General features: G+C 45.2%; 1 protein-coding gene across 1 annotated transcript in view; it reads left to right on the top strand.

Annotated features, from left to right (window-relative positions):
• The window catches only part of LOC147688567 (multidrug resistance-associated protein 1-like), a 900,980-nt gene that overhangs the window by 506,887 nt on the left and 374,395 nt on the right, over positions 1-19,698 (top strand). Inside the window, exon 15 of the mRNA XM_086941435.1 lies at positions 10,774-10,837. Within this exon, the coding sequence (XP_086797561.1) occupies positions 10,774-10,837 (64 nt within the window). The remainder of the gene's footprint in view (positions 1-10,773; positions 10,838-19,698) is intronic.

Here is a 19,698-nt window from a genome sequence, read left to right as displayed (position 1 = left end):
GGGAGTGCAGGCCAATCTCACCACATGCACTCAGAGTGCGCACACACTTTACACTGGGCCACAGTGCTAAAGTGCGCAGAGGCCAAAAACTACCAATATCAGGTCACAGAAAAGGCAAAAAGTTTAGGGGTGAACCTGCCAAAATGGCCAAGTCCAACACAACCCCCTTCCAGCCAAAACGCAGGGCAGACCAATCACCACTGTGATGGGCTTCCCTGCTTGGGGCGATAGAACATGGATGCGGGCCTGCAACCCTCCTGTTCTACGTCTCGTTGAACCCATGTGGTTCCTTCTGTGAAAGCTTCAGGAGAAACTGGGCTACCCCACTGGTACTCCCTAGCTGTCTGCGACCAGGACCAGACCCTAGGCCACCCAGATGTCACTGGTCCTTGCCCATCTACAGAGTGGTGTAGTAACCCCTGGCACATAGTAGCCATTCTCCAATCTCCCCCTCATCAGGGCAGTTCTAGACTGCCACTGATCCTCCAGCCTAGGGTCCACACCCTCAGGCTGACAAGAAGTCACGGGTGAGGCTCTCCTCCCCCTACCTCTCCTTCTATGGTTCCGCTCTCTCCTTCTTTGAGAGGCACCCTCAGACCACAACTCTCCCACCAGTTCAGGACCTCTCTCCAACAACTGGTCTCCCAAACTAGGGTCTAACCCCTCAGGTTGCACCGGGGTCAGAAGCGAGGACTCCCTTCCTCTGCACCCCCTTCAAGAGTTCTGCACCCTCCCAACTGGAGCCGTACCCCTGGAAGATGCACTGGACCCAGCAAGGGACTCCCTATTTATGGAGTCCTCACTATCTACTGGGGTCCCTGTTTTGTCATTTTCTTCCTCCTCTTCAGACTCCTCAGGGCTCCCATCAAACCCACCACCCTCTTGGCGTGCGGCCCGGGCCCTTTCCTCCTCACTGCGCTTACGTTCCCATTCATCCCTTTGCCATTGGATCAGGTTTTCCCCTAAGTTTGGACTGGGTGTCTGACCCACTCACTGCTATGTCTCTCTCTTCACAGAACTCTACCAACTCCCACATACTGTATCTAAACAGACCACAAAAATTAAAAGAAGACTCCATCTTGGCAGGACGCTCAGAGACACAGGAAACACAGGAGACCTAGCTGTCTGAGCTGAAGCAAGAGTACAAAATTTACAAATGACACTTTTAGGAGAAACAATAAAATAAAACTCAGAAACAATAATCCCCAAACATGTATTATCTAAATGCAGAGTTTGTAGTGCAACTAGTTGTCACTGTGGTACTATGCAAATGCAAGTCCTATCCTCACTGCTGACAACCAATGTTAGAAATGGTATCTCTGGTTGCCTAAGGCTTGCGCCACAGCCAGGCAGAGACCACCTTTCTAGTCAGGGCAAGGGAGTTACACGCCAAAGATAACCCCTGCTCACCCCCTTGGTAGCTTGGCACGAGCAGTCAGGCTTATCTCGGAGGCAATGTGTAAAGCATTTGCGCAACACACACACACACAGCAGCAACACACTAAGCACACCACAAAAGGAACTATACACAGGGTCATATCAAAAATAGCCTTTGTATTATCATAAAATAGTAGATGGTAATCACACGATGGTAATCACACAATATACACTGTGCCAACTGGCACTGGGCAGTATTTACAAGGGATTATATACACATAACGGGGCCAATCGGGCTACGGTCAGAATCTTTAGAAAAGCACAAATAGTAAATGTAGCGCACAACCAGCAACTACTGGTAAAGTTAGGAACTTAGCGTGAGATCCTGCAACGTAAAACAGAGGATGCGTAAATCACCTTGCACATGAATCACCTTAGGCATAAAACTACATTAGGCCCACACCTCATTAGCATCACACATTAAACAATAGGAATCACAGTAGGCATCAAGCATAAACACCTTAGGAAATAATTGGCATAAAAACAGTGTGCCCCAATCGGGGGCACAACGCAACTGGCCGTTTCTCTGGGCTCAAAGGCCCTATGTCCTGAAATGTCAGGGCTTGGTGCTGCCAATGCAGCAATCTCTCAAAATATGCACACAAAAGTATCAGGCCTAAACGTAGCAGCTGCCCACTAATTGCTGGACAGCTGGGAAATCAAATGAGCACGGGCACCTGCATGTCCACTGAGCCCCCCTCTGGGACTCTAAATGACACTGTCCCCCAAGGTCACAGCTGCCTGCGCTCTCGCAGTGCAGCTGGAAAAATGTGCAAATAAAGTCTGGCACTCCTGGTGCCTCTGGGGCCCCTACTGGGGCCTCTCAACAAAATCTGCCCTCACGTGGCAGCTGCCCGCCACTGCGGTGCTGCTGGAACCCAAACTGGCACTCACTGTGCCACTGAAGCCCCACTTAGGGACTTCCAACCGAATGGCTCCCCAACGTTGCAGTGGCCTGCTACGGCGGCGCCACTGAGGAAAACTTGGCCCCACGTTGGAGTGGCCCACTATGGCGGGTCCCCTCTGGGAATCAAAAAGAAAACCTGCAATGTGCCTTGACCGGCACCCACGATATCCCGGCAGTTCAGCCCTGTTAGATTTGGGGTTCTCTAGTTGGCACTGGTAGGTACTTGTGACAAATAGGGACCCTTGCCTCTAGTCAGGGTAAGGGGCTACACCCCCTTGGTAGCTTGGCACGAGCAGACAGGCTTATTTCAGAGGCAGTGTGTAAAGCATTTAAGACCATATACAGTAATCCTGTGACAACAGTACAGATGGACACCACACAGGTTTTATATAAAATATAAGTATTCTTTCTATAGACCTAACATAACACCACAAACAACAAAAATCCACAATACTGTACTTAAAAATGGTAGTTTTAGCCTAGTTCTGTTCAGTTCTTAAAATGCGACACTTTAAGTCAATGTACCTTACGATGCGTGACGCTTCCACAACAAAAGTGTTGCAGCGATGGAAATGCGGCAAAGTTCTGGTGCAAATAAATAAAGACGTGAAAATCTTCCAGATGCGGCATGCTTCTCCGATGTTGCGAGAAGTCTTGGCTCGATGCGTCAGCTATGGCGGCGACACCCTTGTTCAGAGAAGCGACAGCAGCGGCTTTGGCGGCGACACTCTTCTCCCTCGATGCGAGACGCTTCCGCTCGATGCGACAACTGCAGCGGCGACACCCTTGTTCCTGAGATGCGACAACAGCTGCTCCGTCGGCAGCACGCTTCTCCGTGGATGCGAGGCGCTTTTCTTGATGTGGTGCAATGCATCAGCTACAGCGGCGACATCCTTGTTCAGAAATGCAACAGCAGCGGCTGAGCCGACGACACTCTTCTTCTTCAGTGCGAGACGCTTCTCTTGATGCGGTGCAATGCGTCAGCTACAGCGGCGACATCCTTGTTCAGAGATGCGACGGAGCGGCTGTGATGGCGACAAGCTTCTTCCTCTTGTTTTGCGCTTCCAGCTCCTTGTAACACGCCGTCCCTCAGAAGCTAGGGAGCTGGAGGTTGAAGTCTGTTGTCCCTGAGACTTCAGCAGCAGGCAAGCTCTTCTCTCGAACCCTTGGAGATCCTTACAATTTTAAATAAAGTACACAAAGTTCCTTTCTCCTTCCTTTGGCAGCCAGGCAACCACTGCAGGCCAATCCCCCAAGCAGCACTTCAGCTTAGGGATAGTCTCTCCTCAGTTTTTTCAGGTTCCTCTCCTCAGTAAAGGTTTCTTCTTGTTAGTCCAAAAGTGATCTAATTTCTTGGGATCAGGCTCCCAATATTTATACCCCAAAATCCTTTGTCCTCTGAGGGCAGAGGGGCATTTGCCCAGTCCAAACCAGTTCTGGAGCACTCTGTTGACAAGACTCCTTCTTTCCTTTCACAGTGCAGGGCAGAAACATCAGACGCCCCACAGGAGGTGGAGCCAGCATTGTGGACTGAAAGCGCAGCCCTGGAGCACTTTGTTGACATGATTCCTTCTCTTCTTTCACAGTGCAGGGCAGAGACATCAGCCGAACCACAGGAGGTGGAGACAGCATTGTGGAAGGCAGGCACAGCCCTATTCAGGTCCCAGGTGCAACTCCTCCCACCCATCTAGATGCAGATCTCTCTATTCACCACTGGGCTGACTCATTCTGTCTCCTGGAGTCCCCGAGCCCAGTCACTCAAACTCTAGACAAGGAATATACAACCTAGCAGAGGCAGGCTTTGGATAGTTAGATAAGAAAATACCTACTTTCTAAAAGTGGTATTTTGAAACACAGAATGTTAAAACCAACTTCACTAAAAGATGTATTTTATAATTCTGAGTTCAGGCATAATAAACTCGAATTTCTACCATGTTCCCTGAGTCAGTTAGGATTATAAAATGTAATAATCTACCCATTGTGGCCTACGGAGAACAGGTGGCCTTGCAATAGTGAAAAACGAAAACGGCTGTAATTCACTATTAGGACATGCAACACACATCTTGGCTTGTCCTACCTTATACTTACAATGCACCCTGCCCTTTGGCCTACCATAGGGGTGTCTGCTATGAAGAAAAGGGAAGGTATAGGGACTGGCAAGTGGGTGCAGTTGCCCAGTCAGCATGACAGTACCAAACTGCAAACAGGCTCTGCAATGGCAGACCTTAGACACCTTTACAGGCTGCTTCTGTGAGTGGCACAACCAGTGCTGCAAGCCCACCAGCAGCATTTGGTTTACAAGCCATGGGCACTCCTGGAGCACTGTACTAGGGTCTGACAGGTAAAAAAAACCAGCCAATCATGGAGTCACTAGTCCATATATCAATTTACACTAGGAAGAGCATATGCACTTTATCATTGATCAGCAGTGGTAAAGTGCCCAGAGTCATAAAACCAACAAAAACAGGTCAGACAGAATACCGGAGGAAGGCAAAAGTTTTGGGATGACCCTGCAAGAAGGGCCAAGTCCAACAAGCTCCCACTCACCGGAGCTGCTGGAGGTTCTTCTCGTCTCCTGTGGTGGCTGTGGAAGCTGCACACGGGGCTCTACTCTATCCACGGGGAGCCCCCCACCTTCCGGAGGGAAGTCTCTGTTGTGTTTGATCCGCTTGCAAGCACAGAGTAGGCTCCCACCTGGCTCTGTCTTTTCCTGCGGGGCTCTCACCAGCAGGGGATCCTCGCTGGGTTTTGCCGTACACGTCCCAGCAGGGGTGGGCTCCCGCCTGGGTCTTCTCCTGGGGCCGTGCTGACATTGGGCGGCCTTCACAGCTTCTGGTTGCCCACCCCAACCAGGCAACGGCGCCTGTCTTCTGGGTCGCACCGATAGCAGCCTGAGGGACTTTAAAACGTGGCTCGGGCCGCGGCGGGGAGTGCGGTTTCTTCTGGCTGTAAATGAGGGGTAGGCTCCTTCTCAAATCATAAAATAAAGCGGGGTGGGCACCCCCTTAGAGCGATCTCAGGAGAGTGGGGTGGGCTCCCCTTTTCAATAACTCAGCACTGCAGCCATGACGCGGGGTGGGCACCCGTCCTAAAAGCCGCAAAAGCGGGGGAATCCCTACATCAGGATTCCCTCGAAAATTATTGCAGCTCAGCATACCGCCAGCTCCTCCCTAGGTCAAATTATCATAAATCACTCTTCCAAATAAAAGCAAAGTGAAGTGCTCTCAGGTTCTTGAAGTCCCAAGCCAGGGTCAAAACGAAGCACTCTTCAGGATGAAAGGGGGCAAAAGGCTGGGCTCAGGCAGGCCAGCTCACAGGGTCCTCCAGAAGGGAGGCAGTCCCTAGTGGCGGTTCCTCCTGGAGCCCAGCAGCAGTAGCAGGCCCCCCTCAAGGCAGGAACAGCACCCAAAAGCACAACACCTCTCTGGGGTCACAGCCCCTACATTTATAGGTCATTTTTCTGTGTGTCCCAGCACAGGGATGGGGAAACCAGATGCAACTGGTTTGTGGGAGCTTTGGAGCACCTTGTTTTGCTCAGCTCCTCTCTTCTTTGTTAGGTGGGGGCTCAGGGATCAGTCGCACAGGGGGCGGAGTCAGCATAGTGGAGGGAAGGCACAGCCCTATTTAGGTCCCACGTGCAACTCCTCCCTCCCATCTACATGCAGATCTCCCAATTCACCACTGGGCAGACTCATCCTGGCTCTTGGAGCCACCCACACCATCCAGCACCTGTCAATCACAAGCCAGACATGCAATTCACATCAGGCAGGCACACACTACACATAGAAATGCCAACTTCTAAAAGTGGCATTTCTCCACCAGTCGCCATACATCTGCACACACTATTGCGCCGCATTTATTCTCACGAGTTCATACATACAAAACTCGCCCCTGCACTCCTCTCATACCAGGAATTACCATGGACACACATATCCCCCATGTATTTCTATGGAAGGGCAAGCCAATCTCACCACACGCACTCAGAGTGCGCACACACTTTACACCGGGCCACAGTGCTAAAGTGCGCAGAGGCTAAAAACTACCAATGTGTGCAGAGTGCAACACTACCTTGGAGACCCCGCCAACACTGGTTTATCTTCACCACCTGCTCTTGTGGCTCTGCAGGCGGACTTAGTGGCTTCTGCCTAAGTAGTGTGGGTGTGTTAAATGTGCAGGGTAACAAAAAAGGTAAAGTGAGTAGTTCTTGTAAAATGGATGGACACCACTACGGAGGCTGTGCTATTTTAAAAACAGCCTCCACCAAATGTAATACCTATAACACAAGCACAAAGCCAGTGACATGCCACAGAAGTGGCAATCAAATTATCACTTTTATGAATATGAAGTTTTAGCACCCAGTACATACTTTGCGCAGTTTAGTTCTGCCCCTAATTCATCTCTCCCAGACAATAGTATCCTTTTAAGAGTTTGCTAAGCAGGTTCTAGTGAAGGGGTGCTAAATATTAGTGCAATATTGAATTCACTGGGCACTGTCAAAGATAATGTCCTCTAGGACTAGTGGGGTTATAGCTGTAGAGTGCATCGGTTGCCCAAGGCTGTGCTGTGTACATATAAGCTGTTTGTCACACTAACAAAATATGTGCAATGCCTCCTGGAAGATGGTGTCCTAATATCAAAGCCCTATATTTCCTGTCTGCCTGAAGGTTTGACCCAGCTCTCTGAGCATCTTCTCCTTGGCAAACATTTCATCCAACTTATCTGGCAAATGTATTAGCTGAGAGGGAAATATCTGTCATGGCTGACTGTTGTGGCGAGAGAAGGGTACTGATGATTGTGCGTTCAAGTTTGTTGTGGGTAAGACTGAAACTGTCAAGTTTCAAAAGTATGGTGATTTGGGATTGCCAATAGCATTGAACGTTGTTTTGAAGCGCATTTGCTTGCATGACTACAAAGGCTCTTCACCGCAATATAGCTGCTGTAGCAGCATGCGCTAGGATTTGTTTTTAAAAAACAAAACACTTAAGACTTCAATTGGAAAACATTTCTTTAAGTGTTGCTTTCTCTTAGAAATTCAGGAGAAAGTCTTAGCCACTCCTGAAGACACGACTTACAGAAGGAAAATTTAGGCAGTTGGTATCAGTGCACGCAGGCTGAAAGCATGCTCACCTCAAAGTGAACCATTCCAAAATAATGGGTGACTAATACTAGTCCAAGGACCTGGGTAATGCTCGGTATAGAAAACAGTGGTCCTAGACTAATTGCCTTGGGAAGGTATTCGTTAAGTCAAAATCTAAGAACATGATACACATAGAACTCAAATTACATCATAAGTGTACCCCAGTAGTTTCTCAATTCAATTAAGTATATTCTCAAAAAGACACACAAGCACCATAAATAGCTTCAATAGTGACTGTTTAATGTCACAGTTACTACAACAGAACACTGTAGGGAACGTTTCAAAACAGTAAAGAGGGTTGTGTGGGAAAAGGATTGTGCTTGTGAGACTAGAACAGATGTATAGGGAGGGAAATCAGAGAGTAGTTCAAACAATCAATTACACATAGTAATGTCCTTAGTAAACTGGTCATGGTTTACAGTAGCACCAGTTTTACAATGGGGCCTGTCTCTCATGGATTCGAAAGTACTTTTCTGGTTCTTGATCTTGTACAGAGTATACTCTTCTGTAAACAGGTAGGGATGGGGTGACGTAGGGTACAGGCTCACTAGGGGGAAGTGTCGACATTTCTACCCTGGCGCATAGAGGGTGGTTTGTATCCTCTGTAGGCGGGTCTTCCTCAGGACGGGGAGGGGGGCACAACCTGTATCAAGGCAAAGTCAGAGTTACAGCCCCTCAAGTGGCAGTCCGCATAGTTGTAGAAGTGATTTAGAATAGGTATTGAATACAATGTGTCGTTTTCAGGACAACCGTATTGATTTAATCCTAAAACTGTCAGTTGTGTAGGTTTGCCTAAAGCAGATCATCTAGGATAATCTGAACTGGCTTTCCTGATAATACTAATATCTTAGGGGCCCTTAATGTCTCACAGTCTTCTGCTTGCCCCACTTATCGGTAACTCCTTGATTGCTACCTAAGATGTAAACAGCTTTTCTTTCTTTTGTGCAGCTAACTTAAATAACATATGTTTCCGCACTGGTTGTAGATACATTTCATATGAAATCATATTGAATATGCTACAAGCTAGTACTGCTTTGTTGTATAATAAATTGTGAATGTGATCTCTGTCGACATTCCACGGCATAAAACTTTTCACTTTTTGCATCATAAAGACAATAAAGCCCATTTTGAAACTTGAATTATGGATTTCTTTTAAAGCGTTAAAGCATTCTTGTCTCAAATCTGCACTATCATATCCCATGCTTCTTTTTAGGTCTCGCCTGTGACAACACATTTGCTGCATGTACTCACGTTCGCAAGAGATATTGTGTAAATGAAGGGTCTTGCAGCTCCCCCATTGCTTAAAATTCCTTGGCTTTATTAGCACTCTTATTTGCTCCTTCTAATTGGCCAGCACATGCTGGCTTCACTTCCTCTTCTTTCGCCTGGAGCATGGACTAAGTACTAATTGCTTCATTAATGGTCCTAGTGCAGATTGAGGTATTACTTTAATTTTTTCTTCTTTCCTGTCGTCCTTGTTGAATCTCTTGCCATTTGTAGTTATGCTTTACTATGCCACACAGACTTCAAAGAAACCCTTTTCTCTACTGAAATGGATATGTATTGTAACATCAGATGTCATCTGCTTCCAAAGAAATTTTCAGTAAGACATGGGCGAAATGTCTTCCTTTATGTGATCGGATTTTTTATTAAATGTCACATTTATTTTCTTTATAATGCATGAGGAGACTAAATGATTTGCTCAGAATCACAGGGTTGTTTTGTCGGGACCTAACAAGCATTGGCAAAGCAAATAGATCTCACTTTTCACACTATTGGCTCTGCCATTTCCTTCTGTTCATTCTGTACAGCATAGGCATTGGCGACTTTGGCAATGATTTGCAGTCATGCTGTAGAGCAGTGTAGCTTTTGTGCAATATGGCTACATATAATCATAAAAAAGGACTATCCTACATCAAGCGCTTTGGCACTTTAAAAAAAAAGTGCATTAGTCCTGACTGCGCCATAGCACCTTTTTAAATTAGTTTTAGCCTTTGGGCCTCCTAGGTGATGGTTGTTCGGTACGGTAGCAGAATGAGCAAAGTAGGCTTCATAGGTCGCACTGAGCTATCGGGCAATCTGGCAATTCCAGAAGGGCTAATTTAACAGGGTAGTGTGTGGGCCCGTTTTATTTCCGGTTCCAGGCCTGGTGGGCCGGTTTTTACTGTTCATTTCTCTGATATTACCAGGAATGTTGCCTGCAGGAAGCACACATGCATGCAGTCTCCCATTCCTTGCACAACACCTATGCAGCTGGTCTTTACAAGTTTAAAATGTCCACGATTTGCAAATGTGGGTCACGTTTTCATCTAACTTATTCATTTATGGGCCATTTTTATTTTGGTGCTGGGTCATATTTTCTCTTCCTGATTGACCCTGTCTCTACACCCCTACTTTAAAATTGTCATAGTGTTTTGCAGGGCTGACCAGTTGCGCATATAGGGTACACTTAATTTATGTGCACATGTCTGGAGGCCTCATTTGTTTCACTTTACACTCTTGCTACAACTGGGCAAAGGGTTGGTCCAGTAACATAGAAGCGTAAGATGACTGATGCAAAATATAGATCTCAGTGAAGTTTAATAGTGATGCTACAGAAAGTAATAGAACCTAGGAGTTTAGACTCACTAGATGAGAACCTTACCTTAGGACATTTAGGGCTATCTTTTTATCACTCACATGGACATTGTACCATATGTTCTTTTATATATTTCCTAATAATCTCCTTTAGTTTGGGATATGGAACGTAAGGTTATATATGGGAGTTGTGAGTTTGAACTTATAGGTCAAAGATTTAAACAGAGCCGAGTTATCTACCCTAAGAGGATAGATTCCTCTTTAAAACACCTTGGCTGCTAGGTGTTTTCCCCCTCCTGTGCTGGAAATTACCATTTTGCTGGTGTCATGACGAGCTCAGCTCGTCATCAGCACAGCTCAACTGTGCATCATGACGAGCTGAGCTCGTCATGAGCATCGAAAGGGTTAAAGGTACCAGTGATTATGAGTGGATATTCCGATTATTGCTTTGCCCTAGTGATGTCTAAAAATGGCTGAAGTAAACCTCTACAAATCTGGCACACAAAAAACCAATGTAGAGCCTTGACCTGAACTCTAAAATATCACATTCAGTTTGTTATACAATGGAAAATGGAGCTTAGAACGAGAGGGACTTTCTAACCTTCACTAAACAACCCTTTAAAAAGTTGTGACCCCTAATTAGCGTCTATGCTATTTTATTTAAATGCGTTTCTTGCTGCATTCTGGTTTCATACCACTGTTTTGTTCATAACAGATGACATTGAAATCGAAGATGGATCTTTTTCTTGGTCTAGGACAGATGCACCCTGTCTACAGAGGTAAATATAAACTTCTCAATTTGCTATTTATTGCTATTTTAATATTTATATATTCAGCAATGAAGCCCAACACTGCTAAAAGCAGTCTAGGTGGCTTCTGTTCACCTTGACAGAAAACACAACATTGTAGTTCAGGCAGGACTGTTCCTATTACTACAGCTGGACCAAGGCTGGTTTGCATATGGTTGGTTCCTGATTGGAGTTGCTCAGTGTACAAACTAAATGATTGACCAAAGTGAGGCCTCGAGTAATTACGAATGGGAGACATTATAAGTGAAGAATTTTGCTCATACATGGGACCTGGGCTCCAGCAGCACCTACTAAGGAGGAGCAACATGGCCAAAAGCATTATTATTACTGTATTAAAAAGCAGTCACAGACATGGTGGTCCGCTGATCCCAGCAGGCCACCATCTCTGTAATGGCTGCAATTCCTAATGGATCGTAAATTGCAAACTTTGTCATTAATAGTAATGAGGTAAATCTATTGTGACCCCATTAGGAATCGCTGTTACTAACTTGTACATTTTTGTACATTAGGATGTCCTAATTGCGACTTGCAGAGAACTGCAATTAGGAACTTGCAATTCCTAAATTCTGTACATATGGCACTAGATCGTTTCAGACTCCAAAATCTTAAATGCTGCCAGCATAAAGGAATCAATCAAACATGAAGATTGATGTGACACCCCTATCTGGTGCCTGGAATGATTTTCCTAGGACACCTACAGGTATTATCAATAACACTCCATTAAAGTGTAACAGGGCAATTCCAAGAATTGGACGAGGTAAGCTCACTCATGTAATGTGACATGGTTTATCTTTCTTTAATCTTTATTTCCGCTTAAATTGCCATAAAAGAATCACAAACAATTTTCGTATAAAAAATGCATTCGAGTCACAATTATCATTTCATAAAAACAACTAACACTGTTATGATCTGGTAAAATTGATACAGTTAAAAGCGTGTTTATAACAGAACATCATCACATTGACCTATTTAACATTAATCGAAAAGCATGTCTTAAAACGCACCAATTAACTCTTTGTCATTACAGCTTTAAGCCCTTTTTCCTACGCACAAAGTAAATAGAAAGCAGAAATCTGCTAATGCTTAATACTATAGTTTGAGTTGTGTCTGTCTTAAACATTCTTAATGCCGTTTCGCATGACCTTAATCCCAAAAGGTTACATATGGGTTTAATCCATTTCCTTCTAGCCAACACATAGGCTGTGCAGAAAAAAGGATATGGAGATCATCCTCCTTGGAATTGCCCTCGCACATAGTGCAAATTCCATCTGTCGTTGTTACCCCATCAGCCCTTTTTCTTGCCCAGCGTACCAGGGTGGATTTGGTCATAAGATTACCGTATTTTAGCTTCATATAAAGGGTTTTTGCAAGTGGGGGCTCAATTTCATCTAGGAAGGTCTCAAAAAGCTTTATCATTTGCCACCTTGTCCCACCCTGGTAAGGTGGTATTACCTGGGCGGACTCAAGCTTAGGGTAAGGTTGACCTGACGGAGTTCTTAGAACTTACTAATTTTTTCAGAATACAATTTGGATCCAGTTCAATTAATTAAAAGCCATAGGATAATCCACAAAAGTATCCTTTACTAAGGTGGTTTCCTATGCTTGTTAAAAACCGTAAGGTGTTGTCAGACGATGAATTTGGTTGCTATGACCATTACGTGCTACTGACCGATTAGCCAACATGTTTCTGTTGAGCCAAAAGGTCTTGGCCATTCATCAGGGCTGAATCTAAGTCTACCCTCACCAATACACTCACCGTGAAGTGCACCATTGAAAAAAATATATAGAGGGCATACCTCTCTTATAGAAGAACATCAGGCATATTAACCTATAAATTGCTTAATTGCATGAGGCACTGTCAAAACTTCTTTCTTTTTAAAAGAAAAAGGTAATCTATTTTTATGATGACCTAACAGTTTTGATACTGTTACTGGCCAGTTGGTATGAAGTGCTTATTTCAACAAGGCAATGTCTAAACCTGTTTCTATTTTATACGTATTTATGTCAATATTATGGTAGCTTGATACTTGTGGTCAGCAATATCGTCTAGTTGATATAGAAGTTGTTTGGCTAGTGCCTCTGGTAAGCTGTTTCTAGCTCCACTTACTAAAACTAGTCTCCAGCACGGCCATCATGACTTAATTCAGACTGTCAGTTCCTGAGCATGCACTATGACTTGACCCAACAATATGTTTACACTGTATTGTAATTATAAATGTTGTGGTATCTATCTTTTATTGTATTGCTTACATTTGTAAAGCTGAAACTATAAAGTATTGGATTGGATACGTTAAAGCAGTCGAAAGCATGAGGTGAAAGTTGAATCCGCCACTGGGCTGTGCAAAGAAGTGACTGGTGAAGGCTGGTTGAAGAAAGCCAAAGGCTCAAAGGAGAAGTCTCAAAGTCCCCTGTATGTCTATTGTAAGCAGTAGACCTGCATCACAGTTGTGCTATCAGCCCAGACCTAAAATAGGGTGCCTTCTATTTTGCTGATCACCCGAAGTGACTACAGGTAATTCAAGAATGCTGCTGAAGCGCTAGACAGAGTTGTTAGCAGTATACATTTACATCAGATGTGACTTAAATCTGATCCTGTCATTTCTTCACTGTTTTTTCCGATACATGGGTCCAGTGTGCTGCTTGGAAAGCACGATGAGCCTGATCTGTGATGCAGAAACCTTTAGCTCTGGGACCAGATCTGATCTAGAATATTATTTGGGGACTGCGTCTTTAACAGCAATGGCACTGATAGGGTGGTGCAAATGGGGCTGAGCACCAAATACAGACGTCCTCAGAGTAAGAAGGAGGGCTTAAAAATGTGCTATTTCTTAGAGAAGAACTCGCTGCATGAAGTAAAGATGGCAACTATGAAGAGACTAGCTCAGAATAATGAGGATTATTTGCATGGAATAACAGCATCAAAATTAGTTGTTGGTTTGAAGGTATACCAATTTATGTTGAATTAGAATTAGAAAAAAAAATGTTTGTTGTTTATTTGTTTTGTTGCTTTCAATGCTACTCCAAGAAGTGATCAAATGTCTTTCATGACCACAGTCCATCTATAACATGGTAAAGAGCAAATGTTGGAGGTGGACATGGGTGGGTCGTGTACCCCATCCAATTTCAGAGAGAACACAGCTCTCTTAGCTTGATGCTGAGAGCGCCTCTTAAGACCCTCCTCACCTTTTAAACTCTTGGCCATCGCTGGTACCTTTCTTGTGCCGCAATATCGGCAAGGCTATAGTTCCATCACATGCATTTACAATGTTTTCTCTTGGTGGGGCGGGGAATTAACTCCCCAGGCAGCACCCCCTTAGCCATGAGAAGGGCAGATGAGGAGTTATGAGGTGGGAGGGGCCCACCATTGATAATTTCCTAACATTGTGAGAATGTAACAGTTTTGTGTTTTGATGCTGGCCTAACCAGAAATAGAAAAGTTATTCCTAAGGGGAAAGATTAGAAAACTATTTAGATTGAATTGTAAAGCTTATTAACAATAAATATTGACTTAATCACAATGACGAAATTAATTCATAATTTAGGCCTACCATGTAGCGCAACTAAACCTATGTTAAAAAGATATATATTTATTGCATACCAAAACAAACCAAGATTAATTAATACATTGCCAATCGCTACAATCATATTTTACAATGACTCAGTGATCTGATGCTAGTTGAACACACAATTAGGGAAAGAAATACTTAAACACCAAACAACTGCTAAAAAACTTGTAAAGTATTCTTTAAAATAAATGACTTAGATTGTCTCTTTCTTACAGAAACATGGCTCGGTGAGGGTTCGGAACCTGATCTGGCTAATGCCATCCCTCCTTCATATGCAATTTTCCGCCGAGATAGATGCAAAGGAAGGGGAGGTGGAGTGGCACTTATCATTAAGAGGCACATCCCGTGCACCATCTTGTGGACGGATGATTTGCCTGGCTGTGAAACCCTTGCCTTCTCTCTGGCCCTATCCCCCCATCAATCTTGTTTGGGGCTTTTGCTTTATAGACCACCCGTTCCTCTTGGCTCCTTCACGGAGGATTTGCTATCGATTATTTCCACACTGAGTCTTAGGGCAAAACATTGCCTAATACTCGGGGACTTTAACATCCACATGGATAAGGGTGAGGATCCTGAAGTGCAAAAATTCTTGGATATGACGTCGTCAGTGGGGCTTCATGGGTACCTGCAGTCACCTACACATGAGAAGGGGCATACTCTAGATCAAATCTTTTCAACCGTTCCGGTGGCCCTTACCTCCCTTGCCTCAGTACTCTGGTCTGACCATTTCCTAGCGGACTTCAAATTAGTACATCAGCCAGGGGCCGCTCGCATTTCGCAGCGGCTAGCTGCGCGCAGCTCTAGAGCTTTCCACAAAGTCACCCCGGCCATGCTCACCCAAGCTTTAGAAACCCATCCTTGTGCTTTCACGGGTAGTTTGGAGGACGATGTGGTATGTTTTCAGAACTGGCTCACTGCACGTCTGGAAGCCTTGGCACCACCACGCCAGGTTAGATCTGAACTGGCAAGAGCATCAGCCCCGTGGTTCTCTGCTGCCTTGGCGGCTAAGAGAAGGCATTGCAAGAGGCTGGAGAGAATTTGGAGGAGGCACTATGATACATCTGCTAAACAGTCCTACAGACTAGCAGTGAAAGAATATCACATGGAGATCGTTTCAGAGAAAAAATCCTTTTTAGCTAAAAGGATCGATGAAGCAGATAGCTCCTGTAAAGAGATCTTTAAGATTGTTAAAGAATTCACATCTCCCTCCTGCTGTACTCCTGCGTCTGCTTTCTCGGAACCTTGGATCATGGAGCTTGCAGCATTTTTTACTAATAAAATCCGCACTATTCAGTCAGCTTTGCAAGGAACTCAAAACATCTCGAGTATGGGCTCAGCGATCGACGGCCCCTCCTACCCTTGGTTATGCCCGACGGCATGGCATAGGGGCCCCACCCTGCACTGTTTTCCCCCTTTAGAGCCTCAGGCTTCGCTTGACCTTCTGTCTAGCCTGAAATCTGGATCTCCACTGGACCCTTGTCCCGCCAAGTGTCTTGCGACCCTGGCGCCTGCCCTTAACCCGATCATCAATCCTCTCATTAATGCTTCTCTGAATTCGGGCAAAGTCCCCTCCTCCTGGAAACAGGCCCTAGTTCTTCCCCTCATTAAAAAACTGAATGCAGATGCCAAACTGCATTCGAACTACAGGCCAATCTCGCTGCTTCCTGCCCTGGCCAAGGTTACTGAAAAATATGTGCACACCACCCTTACCAACTTTTTAGAGGGTAACTCCCTATTACATCAGTCACAGTCTGGTTTTAGGTCCAACCTGAGCACCGAAACCGCTCTTCTTGAGGTTACCGAGGCTGTGAAGGAAACCCTCGACAGGGGTGGAAAGGCCCTGCTTATCATGCTCGATTTGTCGGCGGCCTTCGACACCGTTCCCCACGACCTCCTCCTAACTAGACTCTGGGAGATTGGGATGCGGGGAACGGTGTTCGCATGGTTTCAGTCTTTCTTGGCCGACCGGAGACAAACGATCTGGGCTCCCCCTTTCTCCGCCCTGATGCCGCAGCTTGAAGTTGGGGTCCCGCAGGGCTCCATACTTAGTCCCTCCCTCTTTAATGTCTTCCTTACGCCTCTGGCGGCACGGGTGGAGGAGCTAGGGGCCCAGATCATATCCTATGCGGATGATACACAACTCCTGTTCACTTGTGACAGGGGATGTGACTTCGATGGAGCAGCTATTCGGAAGTGTTTGGAGTTTGTGTTTGAATGGTTCGGGAAAAATGGCCTCAAATGCAACTCCGACAAGTCCGAAATACTGTTCTTTGGCTGTTCTGCAGACCCAAGATGGAAGCAATGGTGGCCTTCGGCCATGTTTCCCCCTGCCAGCGATTCGGCCACAGCTAAGAATTTGGGTTTGATGGTTGATAACACTCTTTCCTTCAAGGCCCAGGTTGCTGGCTTGACTGGGAAGTGCTTTGCCATCTTAAGGATGTTGCGTAAGTTTTTGCCCTATCTATCGTTTGAACATAAGAAGATCATGGTGCAAGCACTAATAGGCTCGCGACTAGACTACGCCAACATCCTTTACTTAGGTCTGCCTGAATATCTGCTGACTCGTCTGCAGATAGTTCAAAATTCTGCAGCCAGAGCAATCTTTGGTCTAACTAGAAGAGCCAGGGCCAGCAATCTCCTTGTCTCTCTGCATTGGCTGCCGATTCGTAAGCGCATCTTTTTTAAGACCTTAATTACAGCTTTTAGGGCGCTTCACAATTTCGGCGCGGAATATCTGCAGAGAAGGGTCCATTTCTATCTCCCATCTAGACCTCTGAGATCTGCGGCCCAGGCCAAGGCTATCGTCCCAACAGTGAAGCGTGCTCGCTGTGGAGGCCGTTCCTTTAGTTACCTTGCACCCCGTCTCTGGAACATACTGCCTCTGAGTCTGAGGACATGCACCGATCTCTCTGTTTTTAGGAAGGGACTTAAAACTTATCTTTTTGCCCTGTAATTGCTGTTATGGTTAATCATGGTGCCGCTATGACGTTATGTTAGTTGCTGGTATTCTGGTGTGATGATCTTTAGCGCCGGGACGCTCTTTGGAGCAGCTGAGCGCTCTACAAAACAAATAGTAACATAACATAACATAACATAAATAAACTTACTTTATATAATAATTAAAGGAGATCACCCTTTTTTCTTTTTTATGTGAACAACAAATATCTTGTTCTACTTGTTCTGATGGACTGGATTGATCAAGTGTCAAAGTTTTATCCAAGCTTTTGGTATGCTTGCCTAAATTAAGTAGAGCAGGAGAAGAGTCTGTAAATTAGATGTCTAATGGGGTAGGTGATCATCAACAGTAGAGAAACAGGAAAGGTAAATAGGGGGTGGTGGCGAGCTCCTGTGTACTGAAATACTGAAGGAAAAATTATAGTTTTTCTTTGACCATCACTAGTCAAAGATTGTTTCAAAGGCAATGCTGTGTTTATGGACAGATTCAATAGTGGTATGAAAGCAATTTAATCAGACCCATATATACGTGCACAAGATTATTGGCTCGGGAAGGTGGGTGACTCTAAATGCCAAAATGCTCTTACGCTTCCTCCATCTCCTCTTTTCATCCTTTTTATGTGGAATGCATGTAAGTATTTACAGAAAGTAAAAGTGAAGCAAATATGTTGCTTTTACATTTATATGTAGTTTTTTCTTAGGGTCGAGCCTGCTAGAGCATGTGCTAGCGCATGCGTCTCGGTTGCAAGACACTGTTGTATACATAAAAGGGCTTAGAGCCTGCCCATTGCTTACCGTTTGTTGGCTTGCGTGGCACTCTTCTTTACAGCCTCTTAATTCGTCAAAGCAGGCCTAACATCATTTCTGTTCCTCTCTATGAAGCAGGGACCAAGCACTGATTGATTTAACCTAATCGTTGCCCGTCTGCTTCTCCCAACATGATAGTGGTACTATTTTGTTTCATTTAACTTTTAGTGCCCTGCAAACAGAAGGCGTGTAAAAGGCAAAAATTTGCCCAGTAGGACAAACATGATTGCAAAGATATATTTTCTATAGTTACTTTTTTTTATTCTCCAAGTCTTCTTTTCTCACGTTGCACTCGTGTTTTCTTTTGTTTTTGCTTGTGGGCATAGTTCTCAGAAGATGAGGATTATTTTATTGAAAGGCAACATCATTTATTTCTTCTGTGTAATTTCTAAAATTATGCTTTAACACATAATCATGCTGTACAACCCAATCCACCCCAATATAGTCCACACCAATCCACCCCCCTCACCCCACACCAATCCACCCAAGACCAATCTAATTCTCCCCACTCCACTCCAATCCAGTCCACCCCACCCCACTCCAATCCAAACCACTCACCCCAACCCAATCTACTCCAATCCACCACACTCCCATCCTCTCAACCCACTGCACTCAAAACTAACCCACTCCAGTCTTCCACACTCCGATCTAAAACAATCTGTCCCACTCTAAACCAAAACAATCTGTTACACTCCAATTTGCCTCACTCCAATCTAAAACAATCTACCCCAATGAAATCTGCCACACTCGAGTCTGCCTTCACTCTAAACCAAAACAATTCACCCCTCTCAACCCAAATCAATCTGTTTCACTGAAATCTGCCCCACTCCAATCCAAAACAATTGTCCCACTCCAGCCTGCCCCACTCCAATTTGCTCCACTCCAGTCTGCCCCACTCCAATCCTCCCCACTCAAATCCACCCCACCTCATGCAATTTACTCACTCCATTCTAATTCACTCCACTCCAATCCATCAAAATCCACCTCACCTCACCTCACACCACTCAAGCCCACCCAGCCCACACCAATCCTATCCACCCCAGCCCACACCAATCCAATCCACCTCACCACACCTAATCAAATTCACCCCACTCCCTCCCCAATCCACCTCACTCCCTCCCCAATCCACCCACTCTGATCCAAAACAATCTGCCCCACACCAACCTGCTCCACTCAATCAAGAACCATCTGTCACCATCCAAACTACCTCACTCCAGTCCAAAACAATCTGCCCTATTCCAATATGCACCACTCCAATCTAAATATAATCTGCCAACTCCAATCAAAAACAATCCGCCCCACTCCAATCCAACACAATATGAACCACTCTAATCAGCCCCACTCAAATCCAAAACAATCTGCCCCACTCCAATCAGTTCCAATGCAAAACAATCTGCCCCTCTCCAATCTGCACCATTTCCAGTCTGCCCCAATCCAAAACAATCTGCTGCACTCCAATTCAAAATATTCCGCCCCTCTCTAAATCCCCCTACTCGAATCCAC

Source organism: Lissotriton vulgaris, chromosome 10 (assembly GCF_964263255.1).
Source record: "Lissotriton vulgaris chromosome 10, aLisVul1.2, whole genome shotgun sequence".
Classification (NCBI taxonomy): Eukaryota; Metazoa; Chordata; class Amphibia; order Caudata; family Salamandridae; genus Lissotriton; species Lissotriton vulgaris.
Note: the sequence above shows the minus strand (reverse complement) of the source record. Positions and strands in the feature narration are given on the sequence as shown.